The sequence below is a fragment of the Dendrobates tinctorius genome, unplaced genomic scaffold, assembly GCF_039654945.1.
Source record: "Dendrobates tinctorius isolate UK_male_01 unplaced genomic scaffold, ASM3965494v1 ptg000311l, whole genome shotgun sequence".
NCBI lineage: Eukaryota > Metazoa > Chordata > Amphibia > Anura > Dendrobatidae > Dendrobates > Dendrobates tinctorius.
Genome location: NW_027361978.1, coordinates 302,323 through 328,047, shown reverse-complemented (window position 1 = coordinate 328,047; position 25,725 = coordinate 302,323). Strand labels below are relative to the sequence as shown.

The following is a 25,725-nucleotide window of genomic DNA, read 5'->3' as shown; positions in this document are numbered from 1 at the left end:
CCATCCCCGTATAACCAGACTATATTACTAATCCATCTCCGTATAACCAGAATACATTACTAATCTATCCCCGTATAATAGCCACACATTACTAATCTATCCCCGTATAACCAGAATACATTACTAATCTATCCCTGTATAACCAGAATACATTACTAATCTATCCCCGTATAACCAGAATACATCACTAATCCATCCCCGTATAACCACACTACATTACTAATCCATCCCCGTATAAACAGAATACATTACTAATCTATCCCCGTATAACCAGAATACATTACTAATCTATCCCCGTATAACCAGACTACATTACTAATCCATCCCCATATAAACAGAATACATTACTAATCCATCCCCGTATAACCAGACTACATTACTAATCCATCCCCGTATAACCAGAATACATTAGTAATCTATCCCGGTATAAACAGAATACATTACTAATCTATCCCCGTATAACCAGAATACATTACTAATCCATCCCTGTAAAACCAGAATACATTACTAATCTATTCCCGTATAACCAGAATACATTACTAATCCATCCCCGTATAATCGCCACACATTACTAATCTATCCCCGTATAACCAGAATACATTACTAATCCATCCCCGTATAACCAGAATACATTACTAATCTATCCCCGTATAACCAGAATACATTACTAATCTATCCCCGTATAACCAGAATACATTGCTAATCTATCCCCGTATAACCAGAATACATTACTAATCTATCCCCGTATAACCAGACTACATTACTAATCCATCCCCGTATAATCGCCACACATTACTAATCTATCCCCGTATAACCAGAATACATTACTAATCTATCCCCGTATAACCAGACTACATTACTAATCCTTCCCCGTATAACCAGAATACATTACTAATCTATCCCCGTATAACCAGAATACTTTACTAATCTATCCCCGTATAACCAGAATACATTACTAATCTATCCCCGTATAACCAGAATACATTACTAATCCATCCCCGTATAACCAGAATACATTACTAATCTATCCCCCGTATAAACAGAATACATTACTAATCCATCCCCGTATAACCAGACTACATTACTAATCCATCCCCGTGTAACCAGAATACATTACTAATCCATCCCCGTATAACCAGAATACATTACTAATCTATCCCCGTATAACCAGACTACATTACTAATCCTTCCCCGTATAACCAGAATACATCACTAATCTATCCCCGTATAACAAGAATACATTACTAATCTATCCCAGTATAACCAGAATACATTACTAATCTATCCCCGTATAACCAGACTACATTACTAATCCATCCTCGTATAATCGCCACACATTACTAATCTATCCCCATATAACCAGAATACATTACTAATCTATCCCCGCATAACCAGACTACATTACTAATCTATCCCTGTATAACCAGAATACATTACTAATCCATCCCCGTATAACCAGAATACATTACTAATCTATCCCTGTATAACCAGAATACATTACTAATCTATCCCCGTATAACCAGAATACATTACTAATCTATCCCGGTACAATCGCCACACATTACTAATCTATCCCCGTATAACCAGAATACATTACTAATCTATCCCCGTATAATCGCCACACATTACTAATCCATACCCGTATAACCAGAATACATTACTAATCCATCCCCGTATAACCAGAATACATTACTAATCTATCCTCGTATAACCAGAATACATTACTAATCTATCCACGTATAACCAGAATACATTACTAATCCATCCCAGTATAACCAGACTATATTACTAATCCATCTCCGTATAACCAGAATACATTACTAATCTATCCCCGTATAATCGCCACACATTACTAATCTATCCCCGTATAACCAGAATACATTTCTAATCTATCCCCGTATAACCAGAATACATTACTAATCTATCCCCGTATAACCAGAATACATCACTAATCCATCCCCGTATAACCACACTACATTACTAATCCATCCCCGTATAACCAGAATACATTACTAATCTATCCCCGTATAACCAGAATACATTACTAATCTATCCCCGTATAACCAGACTACATTACTAATCCATCCCCATATAACCAGAATACATTACTAATCCATCCCCGTATAACCAGACTACATTACTAATCCATCCCCGTATAACCAGAATACATTAGTATTCTATCCCGGTATAACCAGAATACATTACTAATCTATCCCCGTATAACCAGAATACATTACTAATCCATCCCTGTAAAACCAGAATACATTACTAATCTATTCCCGTATAACCAGAATACATTACTAATCCATCCCCGTATAACCAGAATACATTACTAATCTATCAGTGTATAACCAGAATACATTACTAATCTATCCCCGTATAACCAGAATACATTACTAATCTATGCCCGTATAACCAGAATACATTACTAATCTATCCCCGTATAACCAGAATACATTACTAATCTATCCCCGTATAACCAGAATGCATTACTAATCTATCCCCATATAACCAGAATACATTACTTATCTATCCCCGTATAACCAGAATACATTACTAATCTATCACTGTATAACCAGAATACATTACTAATCTATCACTGTATAACCAGAATACATTACTAATCTATCACCGTATAACCAGAATACATTACTAATCTATCCCCGTATAACCAGAATACATTACTTATCTATCCCCGTATAACCAGACTACATTACTAATCCATCCCCGTATAACCAGAATACATTACTAATCTATTCCCGTATAACCAGAATACATTACTAATCTATCCCCGTAGAACCAGAATACATTACTAATCCATCCCCGTAGAACCAGAATACATTACTAATCCATCCCCGTATAACCAGAATACATTACTAATCTATCCCCGTATAACCAGAATACATTACTAATCTATCCCCGTATAACCAGAATACATTACTAATCTTTCACTGTATAACCAGAATACATTACTAATCTTTCACTGTATAACCAGAATACATTACTAATCTATCCCCGTATAACCAGAATACATTACTAATCTATCACCGTATAACCAGAACACATTACTAATCCATCCCCGTATAACCTGAATACATTACTTATCTATTCCCGTATAACCAGAATACATTACTAATCTATCCCCGTATAACCAGAATACATTACTAATCTATCCCCGTATAACCAGAATACATTACTAATCCATCCCCGTATAACCAGAATACATTACTAATCTATTCCCGTATAACCAGAATACATTACTAATCTATCCCCGTATAACCAGAATACATTACTAATCTATCCCCATATAACCAGAATACATTACTAATCCATCCCCGTATAACCAGAATACATTACTAATCCATCCCCATATAACCAGAATACATTACTAATCTATCCCCATATAACCAGAATACATTACTAATCTATCCCCGTATAACCAGAATATATTACTAATCTTTCACTGTATAACCAGAATACATTACTAATCTATCCCCGTATAACCAGAATACATTACTAATCTATCACTGTATAACCAGAATACATTACTAATCTATCCCCGTATAACCAGAATACATTACTAATCTTTCACTGTATAACCAGAATACATTACTAATCCATCCCCGTATAACCAGAATACATTACTTATGTATCCCCATATAACCAGAATACATTACTAATTCATGCTCGTATAACCTCCATACAATACTAATCTATCACCATATAACGCCCATACATTATTAATCTATCCCCAAATAACCGTCAGACATTTATAATTCATCCGCGTATAACGCCCATACATTACTAATTCATCTTCGTATAACTTCCATTCATTACTAATATATCCCTAAATAACCGCCATACATCACTAATCCATCCCCATATAACTGCCAGACATTACTAATCCATCCCCAAATAACCGTCAGACATTTGAAATTCATCCCCGTATAACAGCCATACAATACTAATCCATGCTCGTATAACCTCCATACAATGCTAATCTATCCCCGTAAAACTGCCACACATTACTACTGCATCCCCATATAACCGCCATACATTACTAATACAACACCTTATAACAGCCAGACATTACTAATATATCTCCATATAACCTCCATACATTACTAATCCATCCCCGTAGAAACTGCCAGAAATTACTAATCCATCCTCCTATAACCGCCAGACATTATTAATCCATCACCATATAACCGGCAGACAGTACTAATCCAACCCTGCATAACCGCCAGACATTACTACTCCATCCCCGTATAACAGCCAGACATTACTAAGAAATCCCTGTATAACAGCCAGACATAACTAATCCATCCTTGTATAACCGCCAGACAATACTAATCCATCTACCACTAGGGACCCGCTCCCACAGAGCAGACACGTATTGTTTGTGATGATTTCTCAGTCGCACCCTTTACAATCAGCTGGGCGGAAGAGTACGCGGATCCCGAGGCGTTACTGATGTATGTGGAGTATTCGCCGGCGTCTTCCCGTGTCACATTAAGGATCTCCAGCGAGCGCACCTTCCTCTTATTGTTCACCAGGATCCTCTCTGAGGAGTGAAGTGGCTGCCCGTCCTTAAACCAGTACACTCGCGGGCGAGGAAGGCCTGCAGAGACATCGACATCATTACATCCACATGACGGCCCACACATCGCATCACTCATTTCAATCACATGACGGCCCATACATCGTATCACTCATCATTACATCCACATGACGGCCTACACATCGTATCTCTCATCATTACATCCACATGACGGCCCACACATCGTATCGCTCATCATTACATCCACATGACGGCCCATACATCGTATCACTCATCATTACATCCACATGACGGCCCACACATCGTATCACTCATCATTACATCCACATGACGGCCCACACATCGTATCGCTCATCATTACATCCACATGACGGCCTACACATCGTATCGCTCATCATTACATCCACATGACGGCCTACACATCGTATCGCTCATCATTACATCCACATGACGGCCTACACATCGTATCGCTCATCATTACATCCACATGACGGCCTACACATCGTATCACTCATCATTACATCCACATGACGGCCCACACATCGTATCTCTCATCATTACATCCACATGACGGCCCACACATCGTATCTCTCATCATTACATCCACATGACGGCCTACACATCGTATCTCTCATCATTACATCCACATGACGGCCCATACATCGTATCGCTCATCATTACATCCACATGACGGCCCATACATCGTATCTCTCATCATTACATCCACATGACGGCCCACACATCGTATCTCTCATCATTACATCCACATGACGGCCCACACATCGTATCTCTCATCATTACATCCACATGACGGCCTACACATCGTATCGCTCATCATTACATCCACATGACGGCCTACACATCGTATCACTCATTACATCCACATGACGGCCCACACATCGTATCTCTCATCATTACATCCACATGACGGCCCACACATCATATCGCTCATCATTACATCCACATGACGGCCCATACATCGTATCACTCATCATTACATCCACATGACGGCCTACACATCGTATCTCTCATCATTACATCCACATGACGGCCCACACATCGTATCACTCATCATTACATCCACATGACGGCCCATACATCGTATCACTCATCATTACATCCACATGACGGCCTACACATCGTATCTCTCATCATTACATCCACATGACGGCCCACACATCGTATCGCTCATCATTACATCCACATGACGGCCCACACATCGTATCTCTCATCATTACATCCACATGACGGCCCACACATCGTATCACTCATCATTACATCCACATGACGCCCACACATCGTATCACTCATCATTACATCCACATGACGGCCCACACATCGTATCTCTCATCATTACATCCACATGACGGCCCACACATCGTATCTCTCATCATTACATCCACATGACGGCCCATACATCGTATCTCTCATCATTACATCCACATGACGGCCCACACATCGTATCACTCATCATTACATCCACATGACGGCCCACACATCGTATCACTCATCATTACATCCACATGACGGCCCACACATCGTATCACTCATCATTACATCCACATGATGGCCCACACATCGTAACACTCATCATTACATCCACATGACGGCCCACACATCGTATCACTCATCATTACATCCACATGATGGCCCACACATCGTATCTCTCATCATTACATCCACATGACGGCCTACACATCATATCTCTCATCATTACATCCACATGACGGCCCACACATCGTATCGCTCATCATACATCCACATGACGGCCAACACATCGTATCTCTCATCATTACATCCACATCGTATCACTCATCATTACATCCACATGACGGCCCACACATCGTATCGCTCATCATTACATCCACATGACGGCCAACACATCGTATCTCTCATCATTACATCCACATGACGGCCTACACATCGTATCTCTCATCATTACATCCACATGACGGCCCACACATCGTATCGCTCATCATTACATCCACATGACGGCCAACACATCGTATCTCTCATCATTACATCCACATCGTATCTCTCATCATTACATCCACATCGTATCACTCATCATTACATCCACATGACGGCCCACACATCGTATCTCTCATCATTACATCCACATGACGGCCTACACATCGTATCTCTCATCATTACATCCACATGACGGCCCACACATCGTATCGCTCATCATTACATCCACATGACGGCCAACACATCGTATCTCTCATCATTACATCCACATCGTATCTCTCATCATTACATCCACATGACGGCCCACACATCATATCTCTCATCATTACATCCACATGACGGCCCACACATCGTATCACTCATCATTACATCCACATGATGGCCCACAAATCGTATCTCTCATCATTACATCCACATGACGGCCCACACATCGTATCACTCATCATTACATCCACATGACGGCCCACACATCGTATCTCTCATCATTACATCCACATGACGGCCTACACATCGTATCTCTCATCATTACATCCACATGACGGCCCACACATCGTATCGCTCATCATTACATCCACATGACGGCCAACACATCGTATCTCTCATCATTACATCCACATCGTATCTCTCATCATTACATCCACATGACGGCCCACACATCATATCTCTCATCATTACATCCACATGACGGCCCACACATCGTATCACTCATCATTACATCCACATGACGGCCCACACATCGTATCTCTCATCATTACATCCACATGACGGCCCACACATCGTATCTCTCATCATTACATCCACATGACGGCCCACACATCGTATCTCTCATCATTACATCCACATGACGGCCTACACATCGTATCACTCATCATTACATCCACATGATGGCCTACACATCGTATCACTCATCATTACATCCACATGACGGCCCACACATCGTATCTCTCATCATTACATCCACATGACGGCCCACACATCGTATCTCTCATCATTACATCCACATGACGGCCCACACATCGTATCTCTCATCATTACATCCACATGACGGCCCACACATCGTATCTCTCATCATTACATCCACATGACGGCCCACACATCGTATCTCTCATCATTACATCCACATGACGGCCCACACATCGTATCTCTCATCATTACATCCACATGTCGGCCCACACATCGTATCTCTCATCATTACATCCACATGACTGCCCACACATCGTATCGCTCATCATTACATCCACATGACGGCCAACACATCGTATCGCTCATCATTACATCCACATGACGGCCAACACATCGTATCGCTCATCATTACATCCACATGACGGCCTACACATCGTATCACTCATCATTACATCCACATGACGGCCCACACATCGTATCACTCATCATTACATCCACATGACGGCCCACACATCGTATCTCTCATCATTACTTCCACATGACGGCCCACACATCGTATCACTCATCATTACATCCACATGACGGCCCACACATCGTATCTCTCATCATTACATCCACATGACGGCCCACACATCGTATCTCTCATCATTACTTCCACATGACGGCCCACACATCGTATCTCTCATCATTACATCCACATGACGGCCCACACATCGTATCTCTCATCATTACATCCACATGACGGCCCATACATCGTATCACTCATCATTACATCCACATGACGGCCCACACATCGTATCGCTCATCATTACATCCACATGACGGCCCACACATCGTATCTCTCATCATTACATCCACATGACGGCCCACACATCGTATCTCTCATCATTACATCCACATGACGGCCCACACATCGTATCTCTCATCATTACATCCACATGACGGCCCACACATCGTATCTCTCATCATTACATCCACATGACGGCCCACACATCGTATCTCTCATCATTACATCCACATGACGGCCCATACATCGTATCACTCATCATTACATCCACATGACGGCCCACACATCGTATCACTCATCATTACATCCACATGACGGCCCACACATCGTATCTCTCATCATTACATCCACATGACGGCCCACACATCGTATCACTCATCATTACATCCACATGACGGCCCACACATCGTATCTCTCATCATTACATCCACATGACGGCCCATACATCGTATCACTCATCATTACATCCACATGACGGCCCACACATCGTATCTCTCATCATTACATCCACATGACGGCCCATACATCGTATCACTCATCATTACATCCACATGACGGCCCACACATCGTATCACTCATCATTACATCCACATGACGGCCCATACATCGTATCACTCATCATTACATCCACATGACGGCCTACACATCGTATCTCTCATCATTACATCCACATGACGGCCCATACATCGTATCTCTCATCATTACATCCACATGACGGCCCACACATCGTATCACTCATCATTACATCCACATGACGGCCCACACATCATATCACTCATCATTACATCCACATGATGGCCCACACATCGTATCGCTCATCATACATCCACATGACGGCCAACACATCGTATCTCTCATCATTACATCCACATCGTATCACTCATCATTACATCCACATGACGGCCCACACATCGTATCGCTCATCATTACATCCACATGACGGCCAACACATCGTATCTCTCATCATTACATCCACATGACGGCCTACACATCGTATCTCTCATCATTACATCCACATGACGGCCCACACATCGTATCGCTCATCATTACATCCACATGACGGCCAACACATCGTATCTCTCATCATTACATCCACATCGTATCTCTCATCATTACATCCACATCGTATCACTCATCATTACATCCACATGACGGCCCACACATCGTATCTCTCATCATTACATCCACATGACGGCCTACACATCGTATCTCTCATCATTACATCCACATGACGGCCCACACATCGTATCGCTCATCATTACATCCACATGACGGCCAACACATCGTATCTCTCATCATTACATCCACATCGTATCTCTCATCATTACATCCACATGACGGCCCACACATCATATCTCTCATCATTACATCCACATGACGGCCCACACATCGTATCACTCATCATTACATCCACATGATGGCCCACAAATCGTATCTCTCATCATTACATCCACATGACGGCCCACACATCGTATCACTCATCATTACATCCACATGACGGCCCACACATCGTATCTCTCATCATTACATCCACATGACGGCCTACACATCGTATCTCTCATCATTACATCCACATGACGGCCCACACATCGTATCGCTCATCATTACATCCACATGACGGCCAACACATCGTATCTCTCATCATTACATCCACATCGTATCTCTCATCATTACATCCACATGACGGCCCACACATCATATCTCTCATCATTACATCCACATGACGGCCCACACATCGTATCACTCATCATTACATCCACATGACGGCCCACACATCGTATCTCTCATCATTACATCCACATGACGGCCCACACATCGTATCTCTCATCATTACATCCACATGACGGCCCACACATCATATCTCTCATCATTACATCCACATGACGGCCTACACATCGTATCACTCATCATTACATCCACATGACGGCCTACACATCGTATCACTCATCATTACATCCACATGACGGCCCACACATCGTATCTCTCATCATTACATCCACATGACGGCCCACACATCGTATCTCTCATCATTACATCCACATGACGGCCCACACATCGTATCTCTCATCATTACATCCACATGACGGCCCACACATCGTATCTCTCATCATTACATCCACATGACGGCCCACACATCGTATCTCTCATCATTACATCCACATGACGGCCCACACATCGTATCGCTCATCATTACATCCACATGACGGCCAACACATCGTATCGCTCATCATTACATCCACATGACGGCCTACACATCGTATCGCTCATCATTACATCCACATGACGGCCCACACATCGTATCACTCATCATTACATCCACATGACGGCCCACACATCGTATCTCTCATCATTACATCCACATGACGGCCCATACATCGTATCACTCATCATTACATCCACATGACGGCCCACACATCGTATCACTCATCATTACATCCACATGACGGCCCACACATCGTATCTCTCATCATTACATCCACATGACGGCCCACACATCGTATCACTCATCATTACATCCACATGACGGCCCACACATCGTATCTCTCATCATTACATCCACATGACGGCCCATACATCGTATCACTCATCATTACATCCACATGACGGCCCACACATCGTATCGCTCATCATTACATCCACATGACGGCCCACACATCGTATCTCTCATCATTACATCCACATGACGGCCCACACATCGTATCTCTCATCATTACATCCACATGACGGCCCACACATCGTATCTCTCATCATTACATCCACATGACGGCCCACACATCGTATCTCTCATCATTACATCCACATGACGGCCCACACATCGTATCACTCATCATTACATCCACATGACGGCCCACACATCGTATCTCTCATCATTACATCCACATGACGGCCCACACATCGTATCACTCATCATTACATCCACATGACGGCCCACACATCGTATCTCTCATCATTACATCCACATGACGGCCCATACATCGTATCACTCATCATTACATCCACATGACGGCCCACACATCGTATCTCTCATCATTACATCCACATGACGGCCCATACATCGTATCACTCATCATTACATCCACATGACGGCCCACACATCGTATCACTCATCATTACATCCACATGACGGCCCACACATCGTATCTCTCATCATTACATCCACATGACGGCCCACACATCGTATCACTCATCATTACATCCACATGACGGCCCACACATCGTATCTCTCATCATTACATCCACATGACGGCCCATACATCGTATCACTCATCATTACATCCACATGACGGCCCACACATCGTATCTCTCATCATTACATCCACATGACGGCCCACACATCGTATCTCTCATCATTACATCCACATGACGGCCCACACATCGTATCTCTCATCATTACATCCACATGACGGCCCACACATCGTATCTCTCATCATTACATCCACATGACGGCCCACACATCGTATCTCTCATCATTACATCCACATGACGGCCCACACATCGTATCTCTCATCATTACATCCACATGACGGCCCACACATCGTATCGCTCATCATTACATCCACATGACGGCCAACACATCGTATCGCTCATCATTACATCCACATGACGGCCTACACATCGTATCACTCATCATTACATCCACATGACGGCCCACACATCGTATCACTCATCATTACATCCACATGACGGCCCACACATCGTATCTCTCATCATTACTTCCACATGACGGCCCACACATCGTATCACTCATCATTACATCCACATGACGGCCCACACATCGTATCTCTCATCATTACATCCACATGACGGCCCACACATCGTATCTCTCATCATTACTTCCACATGACGGCCCACACATCGTATCTCTCATCATTACATCCACATGACGGCCCACACATCGTATCTCTCATCATTACATCCACATGACGGCCCATACATCGTATCACTCATCATTACATCCACATGACGGCCCACACATCGTATCACTCATCATTACATCCACATGACGGCCCACACATCGTATCTCTCATCATTACATCCACATGACGGCCCACACATCGTATCACTCATCATTACATCCACATGACGGCCCACACATCGTATCTCTCATCATTACATCCACATGACGGCCCATACATCGTATCACTCATCATTACATCCACATGACGGCCCACACATCGTATCTCTCATCATTACATCCACATGACGGCCCACACATCGTATCTCTCATCATTACTTCCACATGACGGCCCACACATCGTATCACTCATCATTACATCCACATGACGGCCTACACACCATATCACTCTTTCCAGGCAGGAATGTTGTTCAGTTACAATTAAGGTAGGAGCGAGAAGATGTGGAGTAAGGAAGAAAGAAAAACTGACATAACAGGTAAATCCTCGGTTGTCGCTGATCTCTGCAGATACAGAGTCCTGGAAACATCTCTGTGTCACAGAGGAAGTGTTGGCCGTGTTACCTTTCACTTTGATCTGGAATCTTGCGATAGGGGTCCCAGGGGCCACCAGAACATCGCGGAGCTCCTCCAGGATCTGTGGCAGCTGTTCAAGCTCTGAGGCCGATTCCAGGCTCTCCTGCTCCCTGCAAAGGGAAGAGGCAAAGCGTAACTGCCAACTCAATGTGCTGAGAGAGAGCACAGCTCTGGAGGTGACTGGTGGATAAGATATGATGTAATAGGATAATAGTGACTACAGCTCTGGAGGTGACTGGAGGATAAGACACAATGTAATCGGATAATAGTATTGACAGCTCTGGAAGTGACTGCAGGATAAGACATGATGGAACAGCAGAATAGTGACTGCAGCTCTGGAGGTGACTGGAGGATGACACAATGTAACAGCATAATAGTGAGGGCAACTCTGGTGGTGACTGGAGGATAAGACATGATGTAATTTTATCCTGTAGCAATGATCTGATTGGCAGAATCACTAGATGTCGATCTACACACTAATCTCCTCTCAGCAGGACAGACTCCATTTCTTGCCACCTCCTGTCACCTCCAACTCAAAAATATGTCCAGAATCCGTCCCTTCCTCAGCCCTCAATCTACTAAAACTCTTGTACATGCCCTCATCATCTCCCGCCTTGACTACTGCAACACTCTCCTCTGTGGCCTCCCTGCTAACTCTCTTGCACCACTCCAGTCTGTCCTCAACTCTGCTGCTCGACTAATCCACCTCTCTCCTCGCTAGTCCCCTATCTCTCCCCTCTGCGAATCCCCCCATTGGCTCCCAATTCCCCAACGAATCCAGTTCAAACTACTAACACTGACCTACAAAGCCATCCACAATCTGTCCCTTCCCTATATCTCTGAACTAATCTCCCAATATCTTCCCTCACGTACTCTCCGATCCTCCCAAGACCTCCCACTCTCCTCCACACTTATTCGTTCCTCACACAACCGCCTCCAAGATTTCTCCCGAATATCCCGTATCCTCTGGAATTCCATGCCACAACACGTCCGATTATCCACCACCCTCGGATCCTTCAAACGGAACCTGAAAACCCATCTTTTCAGGAAAGCTTACAGCCTGCAATAACCATTCTGCCGCCTCATCACCACCTGAGCTGCCGCCTCTGTACCAGTCTGTCATCGTAAATTTGTTTCCTGTTAACGATATCTATAACTTTGTATGTAACCCCTCTTCTCATGTACAGCACCATGGAATTAATGGTGCTATATAAATAAATAATAAAAATAATAATTAGGCCTCCTTCACATGCTCTGGTGATTCCTGTACTGGAGAAGCCAGTACTGGTGAGATCCATAGTGCGTATGTACGTATGTGACATCTGTGAGACATCGGTTTATCTGTTTGCTGTCTGTGTGGCGTCCGTGTGACATGCATTGGCGCCGGTGAAAAGCAGTACAGTTTGCGCTGTTCCCAGGCGCCAGCTGCTGACGGCAGCTCTCATTATGGTTGCCTTGTCTCCCTGAGATCAGCAGACCAGGCGACAATGCTGAGAGCTGTATTCAGCACCTGCTGTGTACATCATGTTTAAAATAATTATTTAATTTAAAAAAAAATGGTGTGAGCTCCTGTGCAATTATTTGAACCAGCAGAGGGAAAGTCGCTGGGGGCTGTTATTAAAAATCGGGGAATAAGGCCAATAGCACTAAATATTCCCAGGCTATTAATATCAGCTCACAGCTGTTTGCTTAACCTTTACTAATTATTATAGGGGAGATCCCAAAAATATTGATGTGGGGTCCTCCCTATAATCAAAAACCAGCAAAGGCTAAACAGACAGTTGTGGGCTGATATTAATAGCTGGAAAAGAGGTTGATGTCACCTTTGCAATGTCAGCTGACAAAGTCCAGAGGTTAGTAATGGAGAGGGGTCTATAAGACGCCCCCATTACTAACACCATAGTAAGATTTGAAATAAACACACAGCAAAAATAAAGTCCACTATTTGAAATAAACGCTCCCTGTCCTCTTTTTCCCATTTATTATAGTATAAATTAAAAATAAAAAAACACCATATTCCTCACCTGTCCAACGATAATCCATTTGTCCCACACCGTAATCCATCTCTACTTCATCTGGAAGACATGGCTGAGCGGTGGAGTGATGCGACCATTCACCATGACATCCAGGAGATGCTGAGCGTCAGAGTGCACTTTCAGTGTTGAGTGGTGACGTCATTGCGGTTACCGCCGGTTACGCAAGCTGCAATTCTCACAGGAAGCTCATTGTGAGTGGCCCGATGAACGGCCGTGACCTCAATGAGATCACTGCTTACATCCTTGAGAATTTTCTCACAGTGCTAGTGGTGACGTAAGGAAAGTTACCACAGTTCATTGGCCGCTCACACTGAACTGAGCGTGGGAACAGCTCACAGTGACAGGAAGTAACCTCTATGCCGTTCCCGCTCATCACTGAAGCTGCGTCATTTCCTAATGAGTTAAACAAGGAATTCAGTCATGTAAAGCTAACATTTACATTTATCTCATTTTTTTATACTGCATTCTTTTTGAATTTTTTTCTTATTGTTATTTTTTTTCATACATCTCTTGTACGTTGATCCATGACCGATAGACTTTTCTGTATGAAGACATAAGTATCTATAATGTGTCTGCAACACTTCCTGAATAAACTAAGTATTAATTATTAATATGGATACCTGAGTAATAATAGTAGGATTTTAAATACGGTAATTACCGAAATAATAAAATAAGAATAAAGCACAAAAGTGTAATAAAAATAAGAAAAAAAGACAAAAAACCTTTTGTCTTCTAGAAAAAGCTTTCCAAAAAAATAGATAAAAAATATATGCTGTATATAAAGGAAATAAGAAACTGCTTTGCCATGTTACTGAATAAAGAGCATCGAGGGGTGCAGTCTATATAGAGAGCTGCTCAGTAATAACATTATATCTGTCTTTAGTTGGTTTCACTCCTTCTTTAATCGTGGTCTATATTTTATGGGAAGAGGCCACCACTGTAATGGATTGTGCTCTGACGGGGCACAGTCCGCACAGATCACCGTCGTGTGCCGGTTTCATCCTATATGATGTGAATATAAAGCGCGGGATCGGAGGAAACCTCTCTGGATTTAATGTGACTGCATTAACACAAGGATACTGTGCAGGAGACGTGAGACCGGGGCCCAGGAGACACGAGACCGGGGCCCAGGAGACACGAGACCGGGGCCCAGGAGAATGTGAGACCGGGGCCCAGGAGAACGTGAGACCGGGGCCCAGGAGAACGTGAGACCGGGGCCCAGGAGAACGTGAGACCGGGGCCCAGGAGAACGTGAGACCGGGGCCCAGGAGAACGTGAGACCGTGGCCCAGGAGACACGAGACCGGGGCCCAGGAGACACGAGACCGGGGCCCAGGAGAACGTGAGACCGGGGCCCAGGAGACACGAGACAGGGGCCCAGGAGACGTGAGACCGGGGCCCAGGAGAACGTGAGACCGGGGCCCAGGAGAACGTGAGACCGGGGCCCAGGATCACCCTCCAGCGGGACAACGACATCCTGCCAGAGCCACAATGGAGGCTGTTGATCAGAGCATATACTGTGTGTGGAGGTGGAAAAGGTGGAGCGACAGACCCCAAAAGACTACAGAGAAAGGTGGAGAGACAGACCCCAAAAGACTGCAGAGAAAGCTGGATAGACAGACCCCAAAAGACTGCATAGAAAGGTGGAGAGACAGACACCAAAAGACAGCAGAGGAAGCTGGAGAGACAGACCCCAAAAGACTGCAGAGAAAGCTGGAGAGACAGACCCCAAAAGACTGCAGAGAAAGGTGGAGAGACAGATCCCAAAAGACTGCAGAGAAAGCTGGATAGACAGACCCCAAAAGACTGCAGAGAAATGTGGAGAGACAGATCCCAAAAGACTGCAGAGAAAGGTGGAGAGACAGACCCCAAAAGACTGCAGAGAAAGGTGGAGAGACAGACCCAAAAAGACTGCAGAGATAGCTGGTAGAGACAGACTCCAAAAGACTGCAGAGAAAGCTGGTAGAGACAGACACCAAAAGACTGCAGAGAAAGCTGGTAGAGACAGACCCCAAAAGACTGCAGAGAAAGGTGGAGAGACAGACCCCAAAACACTGCAGAGAAAGGTGGAGAGACAGACCCCAAAAAACTGCAGCAGAGAAAGCCTGAGAGACAGACCCCAAAAGACTGCAGCAGAGAAAGCTGGAGAGACAGACCCCAAAAGACTGCAGAGAAAGCTGGATAGACAGACCCCAAAAGACTGCAGAGAAAGGTGGAGAGACAGACACCAAAAGACAGCAGAGGAAGCTGGAGAGACAGACCCCAAAAGACTGCAGAGAAAGCTGGAGAGACAGACCCCAAAAGACTGCAGAGAAAGCTGGAGAGACAGACCCCAAAAGACTGCAGAGAAAGCTGGAGAGACAGACCCCAAAAGACTGCAGAGAAAGCTGGAGAGACAGACCCCAAAAGACTGCAGAGAAAGCTGGATAGACAGACCCCAAAAGAATGCAGAGAAATGTGGAGAGACAGACCCCAAAAGACTGCAGAGAAAGGTGGAGAGACAGATCCCAAAAGACAGCAGCAGGAAGTGCAACTAAAAGTGGTCCTACAAAGTACTGACTCAGGGGCTGAATACTAATGCACCTCAGATTTATATTTTTACAATATCCAGTGCACCTCGTATCATTTCCATTATTTGCTACTTTGTGTCACATAAAATAACAATAAAAAACATTTAAATTTATGAAATTAACAAGAAAATAATATGTGGGACTGCGGCAGTGTCGGGAGCCGGTGCTGGAGCCGGCGAGCGCCTGATGTCATTTCTTGCACGTCTCCCACTTTACTAAATATAATGGGGCTATTCAGCGGGGTGCAGCGTCCACCCCGTAGTGAGCGAGGATGGGAGCCATCAGCCCACATCTCCTACTATGCGCAGACACAGGAGGGACACATCTAGGGGGGTCTGTGCTGTGCCCACAGTTTTTTGGGTGAGCGCCAGTAATGGCCCCACACAGGCAGTGACTGCTCGCAGCAGCATTAGAGGCCATGGACAGAACTCATGCTGCTGACCACCGTCTGTGCCGCTCACCACCGTCCCTGCCTCACACCACCGTCCCTGCCTCACACCGCCGTCCCTGCCTCACACCACCGTCCCTGCCTCACACCGCCGTCCCTGCCTCACACCGCCATCCTTGCCACTCACCGCCGTCCCTGCCACTCACCGCCATCCCTGCCGCTCACAGCAGTCTCTCCCGCTCACCGCCGCCCCTGCCGCTCACCACAGTCTCTGCCACTCACCGCCATCCCTGCTGCTCACCGCAATCTCTGCCGTTGACCAGTCTCTGCCACTCACCGCAGTCTCTGCCGTTGACCACTGTCTCTGCCACTCACCGCCGTCCCTGCCTCCCATCGCAGTTTCTACCACTCACCGCCTTCCCTGCCACTCACCAGTCTCTGCCACTCACCGCCATCTCTGCCACTCACCACTGTCCCTGCTGCTCACCACAGTCCCTGCCACTCACCGCAGTCTCTACCATTCACTGTCCCTGCAGCTCACCGCAGTCTCTGCCGCTTACCACTGTCCCTGCCGCTCACCACAGTTTCTGACGCTCACCACCGTTCATGCTGCTCACTGCAGTCTCTGCCGCTCTTCACAGTCTCTGCCGCTAGCCACCGTCCCGGTCGCTCACCGCCAGTCTCTGTACCGGCGCTCACTCACTGAGCTGTGGACACAGGGCTCTCCACACACTGATGTATCTCTGTCCCCTCACTGTGCCTCAATACTAGTGCTGACACCTCAGGAGACAGCCACAGGTTGGGTATCGGCACCAGCAAGGAGCCAGAGGCAGCATTAACCTTTTCATGGCTCATCCTCCTCCTGTTCATGGCTGTCTGCTATAGGCAGCATTAATGCTCTGAGGACACAGACAGCTGTAAGCCGTATATATACTGTTCTGTATATTATATATCATCGCTGCGCCATTTCTCATGGCGTTACCTTGATGCGTATCCCTGGGCGCTGAAGTAAGATGATGTCTCGGTGGCCTCCGCTGTGTCGTAATCTGAACTGGTCACTAAAACACAGAAAATCGGACAAGAGTAAGCAGGTCACTCAATGACAGACTCCTCAGGGGCGGGGCATATCAGCAACTGACCAATCATTCAAAGAGGATAAAGGCTCTACAAGTAGTATAATTTATAATATACAGCACAGAGTAGTAATGTAACATAATAACAGCCCAGAATGTGATATAATACTGCTGCTTACAAATCTGCTCACTGGGTGAAAATACTCTCTCCTGCCGTGGAGCCTCGGCTCACTGATCAGGACGGTACATCCCCCCACATGTCACAGCGCCACTCTACAAAACACACATTATTTAACCGGTGGCTCCCTGATGGGGCGGAGGGTCCCTCACAGTTATCTCTACACTGCACGGTCTCTGCAGTCATTTGTTGGTATTCTATGTGCAGGTGAAGTAGTTTTAGTGTAGTTTTGTACTCATACTCACTATCCACCCGGAGCTCTGCCTTGGTAGAGGTCACTCCCATGCGGTTCTCCGCCAGACACCTGTAGACGCCTATGTCCGTGGGCACCACAGCGGTGATGATGAGCTGGTGGCAGCCCTCCTGGTCCTCATTGATCATATAATGGTCGTCTTCTTCTATCACTTTTCCATCCTTGAACCAACGCACAGTCGGCATCGGTTTACCAATCACAACGCAATCAAAGCTGACTGGATACCCGTCCTGCACCTCCTGATTCTGGAGCTCTGTTATAAAGATGGGGGCTAGAGGGAGAGACATTAATGTGTGTCATCATGACTGTGGTTGTCACAGCACCAACTATCACTGCTGACAACCAGCCAGTAAATCATGTGTCAGAGGTTGTCAGCCCCGCCCTCCGGTGATGACATCACTGATATAATTGCTGTAGAGTGCTGTGGATGGGCCCTGGGGGCCAGGACAGCTGACAGGGTCCCTTTAAAACACCTCGTTCTACACTCACTGTCTGAATCCCTCCTCCCTCTTACAGACATAAGTTCCCTACACAATGCGGATGCCGCTGCCGCTCTATACAACACCACAATAGCTGTAGCTTTGGAATCGGTTGCCCCTCTCACACCTACCAAAGCTTACAAAATCAACAGACAACCCTGGCACACCAGCCTGAGCAAAGAACTGAGGCTGGCTTCCAGGGTTGTTGGGCGGAGATCGAAGAGATCCCACTCCAATGAGGACTTCATCGCATTCAAACAGTCCCTCACTACTTTCAAGGCCACTCTCGCTGCAGCAAAACAAACCTACTTCTCCTCTCTCATATCCTCCCTGTCTCACAACCCTAAACAGTTATTCAACACCTTCAATATCCCCAGCACCTCCTCCCTCTCCACTCATCTCAGCCAAAGACTTTGCCTCATTCTTCAAGCAGAAGATTGATAACATCAGAGACAGTTTTGGTCGACAACCCCTAGAGCCCTTCCTCCTAACTGCCCTGTCCTCCTCCTCCAAAACCAACTTCTCCACCATTACAGAAGATCGACTCTCCACTCTTCTCTCAAGATCACATCTCACCACCTGTGCACTTGACCCGATCCCATCCCACTTCATCCCAAACCTCACCACAGTCTTCAGCCCAACCCTAATCCATCTCTTCAACCTATCACTAACAACTGGTGTTTTCCCCTCAAGCTTAAAACATGCCTCAATCACACCTATCTTCAAAAGGCCCTCTCTTGACCCATCCTAGGTATCTAGCTATCGCCCAATATCACTTCTCCCCTATGCCTTAAAACTACTGGAGCAACACGTCCATCTCTAACTATCCGTCCACCTCTCTTCCTGCTCCCTGTTCAACCACTTACAATCTGGCTCCCGACCACACCACTCCACTGAAACTGCCTTAACTAAGGTCACCAATGACCTACTAGCTGCCAAGGCCAAGCGACACTACTCTGTCCTCCTCCTCCTGGACCTGTCCTCTGCCTTTGACACAGTGGACCATTCCCTATTACTACACACCCTCTCATCTCTTGGTATCACAGACTTGTCCCTTTGTTGGATCTCGTCATACCAAACAGACCGGACATTCAGCGTCTCCCACTCACGCACCACCTCCTCACCTCACCCCCTATATGTCGGAGTTCCGCAAGGTTCAGTCCTAGGGTCCCTGCTCTTCTCCATTTACACCTTTGACCTCGAACAGCTAATAGAATCTCATGGCTTTCAGTATACCTCTATGCTGATGACACACAGATCTACATCTCTGGACCAGATATCACCTCCCTATTAACCAGAATCCCACAATGTCTGTTATTTCATCCTTCTTCTCCACTAGATTTCTAAAACTTAACATGGACAAAACAGAATTCATCATCTTTCCCCCATCTCACTCAACTCCCCTAACAGACCTATCCATTAAAGTAAATGGCTGCCCACTCTCCCCAGTTCCATAAGCTCGCTGGCTCGGGGTAATCCTCAACTATGATCTCTCCTTTAAACCACATTTACAAGCCCTTTCCACTTCCTGCCAACTTCAACTCAAAAATATTTCCCGGATTCATACATTCCTCAGCCAAGAATCTGCAAAAACCCTAGTCCATGCCCTCATCTGCCGCCTTGACTACTGCAACCTACTGCTCTGTGTCCTCCCCACTAACACTCTCACACCCCTCCAATCTATTCTAAACTCTGCTGCCTGACTAATCCACCTGTCCCCCCTCCCGCGATTCCCCGGCCTCTCCCCTCTGTCAATCCACAACCTGTGTCCTCCATACATCTGTGACCTCATCTCCCGGTACTTACCTGCACAAAACCTCCGATCCTCACAAGATCTCCTTCTCTACTCCCCTCTTATCTCCTCTTCCTACAATCGCATGCAAGATTTTTCCCCGCATCACCCCTACTCTGGAACTCTCTACCCCAACACATCAGACTCTCGCCTACCGTGGAAACTTTCAAAAAGAACCTGAAGACCTAGATCTTCCGACAAGCCTACAACCTGCAGTAACCACCGATCCACCAAACCGCTGCACGACCAGCTCTACCCTCTCCTACTGTATCCTCACCCATCCCTTGTAGATTGTGAGACCTCACGGGCAGGGTCCTCTCTCCTCCTGGACCAGTCGTGACTTGTAGCATGTAAGCTTACTGTACTTGTTTTTATTATGCACACCCCTCCTCACATGTAAAGCGCCATGGAATAAATGGCGCTATAATAATAATAACGATGAGACCACACCCCTTGTACTCCTGCCCTGCCCCAGTGATGACATCACTAATATAATGATGAGACTACGCAACCTTATACTCCAGCCCCGCCCCTCATCTATCACTGCTGACAACCTGCCTATATACATGTGTGTGGTTATAATCCCCGTACCCCGGTGATGACATCACTGATACAAGAGACCACACCCCTTATACTCCAGCCCCGCCCCCTCATCTATCACTGACAACCATGCCTGTATATATGTGTGAAGGCTTCTCAGCCCTGCCCCCGGTGATGACATCACTGATATAATGATGAGGCCACACCCCTTACACTCCAGACCCGCCCCTCATCTATCACTGCTGACAACATGCCTGTATACATGTGAGAGGTTATCAGCCCCGCCCCCGGTGATGACATCACTGATATAATGATGAGACCACACCCCTTATACTGCAGCACCGCCCCTCATCTATCACTGCTGACAACATGCCTGTATATCTTGTATGAGGTTGTCAGTCCTACCCACTGGTGAGGACATCACCAAAGTCCAAAGTAATTTACACCCGCCTGACCTGTATCTGACGTCAGCAGGGTCATCTGTTGCTTGGCTTGCAGTTTTTGCTGCTCGGTGGGTCCAGTTTCTACTTTCATTATCCGTAGTTCTATCTTCTTTGGCCCATGCTCCAGGATATCGATTTTGACTTTGATTCCCATAGCTGAGAACATTTCCCGGAATCTGTGTGCAGCGATTGACGCTTCTGTCATAACTTCAAACATGATGTAGATGAACTTGTCGTCCTCTCGGTATGTCTGATGGTCTACAGGGGGCAGATCGCCCTCATCAGCGCTCACAAACAGCTCTTCTTCGGACATTTCCAGGGAAGACTTAGACTTGAAGATCTTATGGAGTCTCCTTCCTGCCTTCCGGAAGGCATCGTCCAGGTCACTTCCGGAACTTTCAGTCTCACTGTCTGTGGAGGATTTTGGTGGAATAGGGATAGGTTTTTGGGGAATTTCCGGTTCTCCAGTACCTACCAAGAGCTTTGCACTGTGGCATACTGCGCCAAACTTGTTGGAGGCTTCACATGTGTATGTACCTGTGTCCTGCAACTCCACCGCAGTGATAATTAAAGAGCAAGTCCCATCGGGGTAATCGTCGATGTGGTAGTGACGCCCATCAGATAGCTCCTTACCATCCTTCATCCATCGAGCCGTTACATCGCTCTTACTGATGGCCACACACTCAAGGTGGACAGTTCCTCCCGGCTCCACGGAAAAGTCTTTGAAGGTGTCAGTAAACATGGGACACTCCTGTTGCCTTATCACCTTTCTTGCCTTATAGCCCTTAAATGCTGCTTGGATCTTCACGGCTGCCTTGTCCATGGCTGGGTCATCATCAAATATTTCCGACAAGTCAGGTTCTTGGATGGGTTCAGTTTTCTTCTCCTCCTTACTCTGAGTCTCAATGTTGTCCGGAGTCTCAAAGAGCTTGAAGAACTTGGTGGCGGAGACGGTCTGGACCTTACTTCCGTAGGTGATGGTGGACTTACCTGCCTTTTTAAGATATGAGACCAGAGATGGTGTCCCAGCCCGGGACTCGTCATCAGAACTTGTTAGGGAGAAATCAGCCTCACTAGTCTTGGCCATGTCTTCAGAAGTATAACCTGAGAAATCTGCTTGACGCTCAGCCTCCCTTTTGCGCTTGAGTTTTTCATTTTCCTCAGGGATAGAGTCTAGGGTTGGTTCCTTGCTCATTCTCCTTTTTTTGGCCACATCTTCCCATAAGAGATGGAGATCTCCTTCCTGGGCAGCTTCTGGGGGCAGGTTGGGCTGTGAACTATCTTCGGCCTCAATCACACAATCTGTCCTTTCATGAGCGACTCCGAGGACCTCTTGTACTGATACTAGCTCTGTGATGGTTTGTACTGGAAATAAATGGAAGAAACATCACATGTGGAGGGTGACATGGCCACAGATGAGACACTCAATTGTCCACAAATCAAAAAATAGAAAAACAGCAAAAACAGCCACTCACTCCCTAAGGACACAGTGGCAGAAGTTTTGACGCCCGAGGCGGTGACACACGAGTAAGTGGCTTGATCACTGGTGGAGACATCATGGATAAGCAGGATCTGCCTCTTCCCTTCAGAAATCATTTGGTATTTCTTCCCTGGATGCAGCTGCTCATTCTCCCTCATCCAGCTGACATCACGACTTTCCTTGGACAGTTCACACTCCAGGCGCAGAGTCTCCCCCGGGGCTACAGATTGATGTTGTAGTGGACGTTGAACAGTCACAGGTTCTTCTGCAAATGGAAAATTAAACGTTAAGATTGGAAGCTGATGTCTGCCTTATTATATATGGACATGATGACGCTAACACCCCAAACCGCTAATCTCTGACCCCGATCATTATCCCTGGCCTCTAATCACTGTCTCCTCCGAGCCTCAACAGTCATCTCTAACCCAAATGGTTATCTTTGACTCTGTGGGGTCAGAGATGACCGGGAACCTGTGCTGTCTGATAAGTGGGGAATAGGCCAATCTGTCTGACGAGATGCATTACAGAGTTTCTTATAATCGCCCGGAATAAAGTTGTATGCAATGTTCAATTCTTTTTTAATCTAGAAATCCTAATCCTTATCTCTGATCCCAGACCTTAATCACTAATCCTTGACCTTAATGTCTGACCCTCACCTGAATCCTACCCTTCACCTGTAGCCTTATCTCTTATCTCTAACCCTCATTTCTGATTTCCTGTCCTTCATCTATCTTCTGACCTTCATTTCTTACTCCTGACTCATCTTTGACCTTCCACCTTTTTCACTGATGTCTGGCTCACATATCTTACCTCTGACTTTCATCTCTTGACTCCTGGTCGTTAATCTTGGGCCTGTAACATAACTTTAGCTGGCTTGGTGTCCAGCCTTCTGTACATAAAGCTGCATTATCACATCATGAAAGCTTCCAGATCCTGAGCTTATCTCCTCTGGGACATCCTTTCCTGCAACCAACCGTGTGTCACCATGTCAGCCAGACTGGGGTCAGCCCAGTCTGAAACTTATCGTCTTATCCTTCTGGTCAGACATGGTCCAGATCCTACAACCCTTGGTGATCAGTGATGATCGCCTAATGATGCCAAGCTACTGCTAGCAGCCCCTGGACTGGACATGACAGGCCAAGTCCACCAGACCGAGCGATTAATCCTCTCTGCTCTGGATTGTACAGGGGGATCTTGGGCATGGGACCCTCATGACACTAATAGGAGTTATGGACACGACTGACAGATTCAACAGCTTACTCACTGTGTACAGCTGCCCCTCCGCCTCCTGTATACATATGCGCCCCCACCTTGTGATATGTGTCCCCCATTATTAGTACCTGGTTCATGCCCATCATTCCGGGGTTCACAAACTTCAGATACTTATTAATAAATGTTTATCATCCTCCACTCCAGCTCCACAGCCGGGAAGCCATGCAAAGACGCCGCGTCTAATCTCTACCCAGGGCAGAGCTAGACTACACGCATGCTGCCCCCCATCAGGGGAAGAAAAAACGCAGCTTGAATGCTCCAACCAAAGCAGCACAGAGGAAGCAGAGATGCCGCCACTAACATCTACAGCGGGGTCACACATCGGATACCAGAATTACTGTGTCCATCTCCAAACAAATCCAAAGCTGCATTCACAGTTCTACCAGTTTTGGGATTGCTCTGGATGGACTTCACACTATGCTGCAGCTCCTGCTGGTTCAGTGGCTGTAGAAAGCATGCTGTAGCTGAACTGCATATTAGCTGAACTGCTTCTGCTGGTTCAGCGTTTGTA

The 25,725-nt window shown here is 46.0% G+C and overlaps 1 protein-coding gene across 1 annotated transcript in view; it reads right to left on the bottom strand.

Moving 5' to 3' along the window:
- OBSCN (obscurin, cytoskeletal calmodulin and titin-interacting RhoGEF) overlaps nt 1–25,725 on the bottom strand; it is a 636,219-nt gene that overhangs the window by 339,000 nt on the left and 271,494 nt on the right. Inside the window, exons 65-70 of the mRNA XM_073561015.1 lie at nt 23,938–24,207; nt 22,475–23,827; nt 19,201–19,479; nt 18,687–18,762; nt 12,700–12,821; nt 4,424–4,621 (exon numbers count right to left, since the gene is read on the bottom strand). Of these exons, the coding sequence (XP_073417116.1) occupies nt 4,424–4,621; nt 12,700–12,821; nt 18,687–18,762; nt 19,201–19,479; nt 22,475–23,827; nt 23,938–24,207 (2,298 nt within the window). The remainder of the gene's footprint in view (nt 1–4,423; nt 4,622–12,699; nt 12,822–18,686; nt 18,763–19,200; nt 19,480–22,474; nt 23,828–23,937; nt 24,208–25,725) is intronic.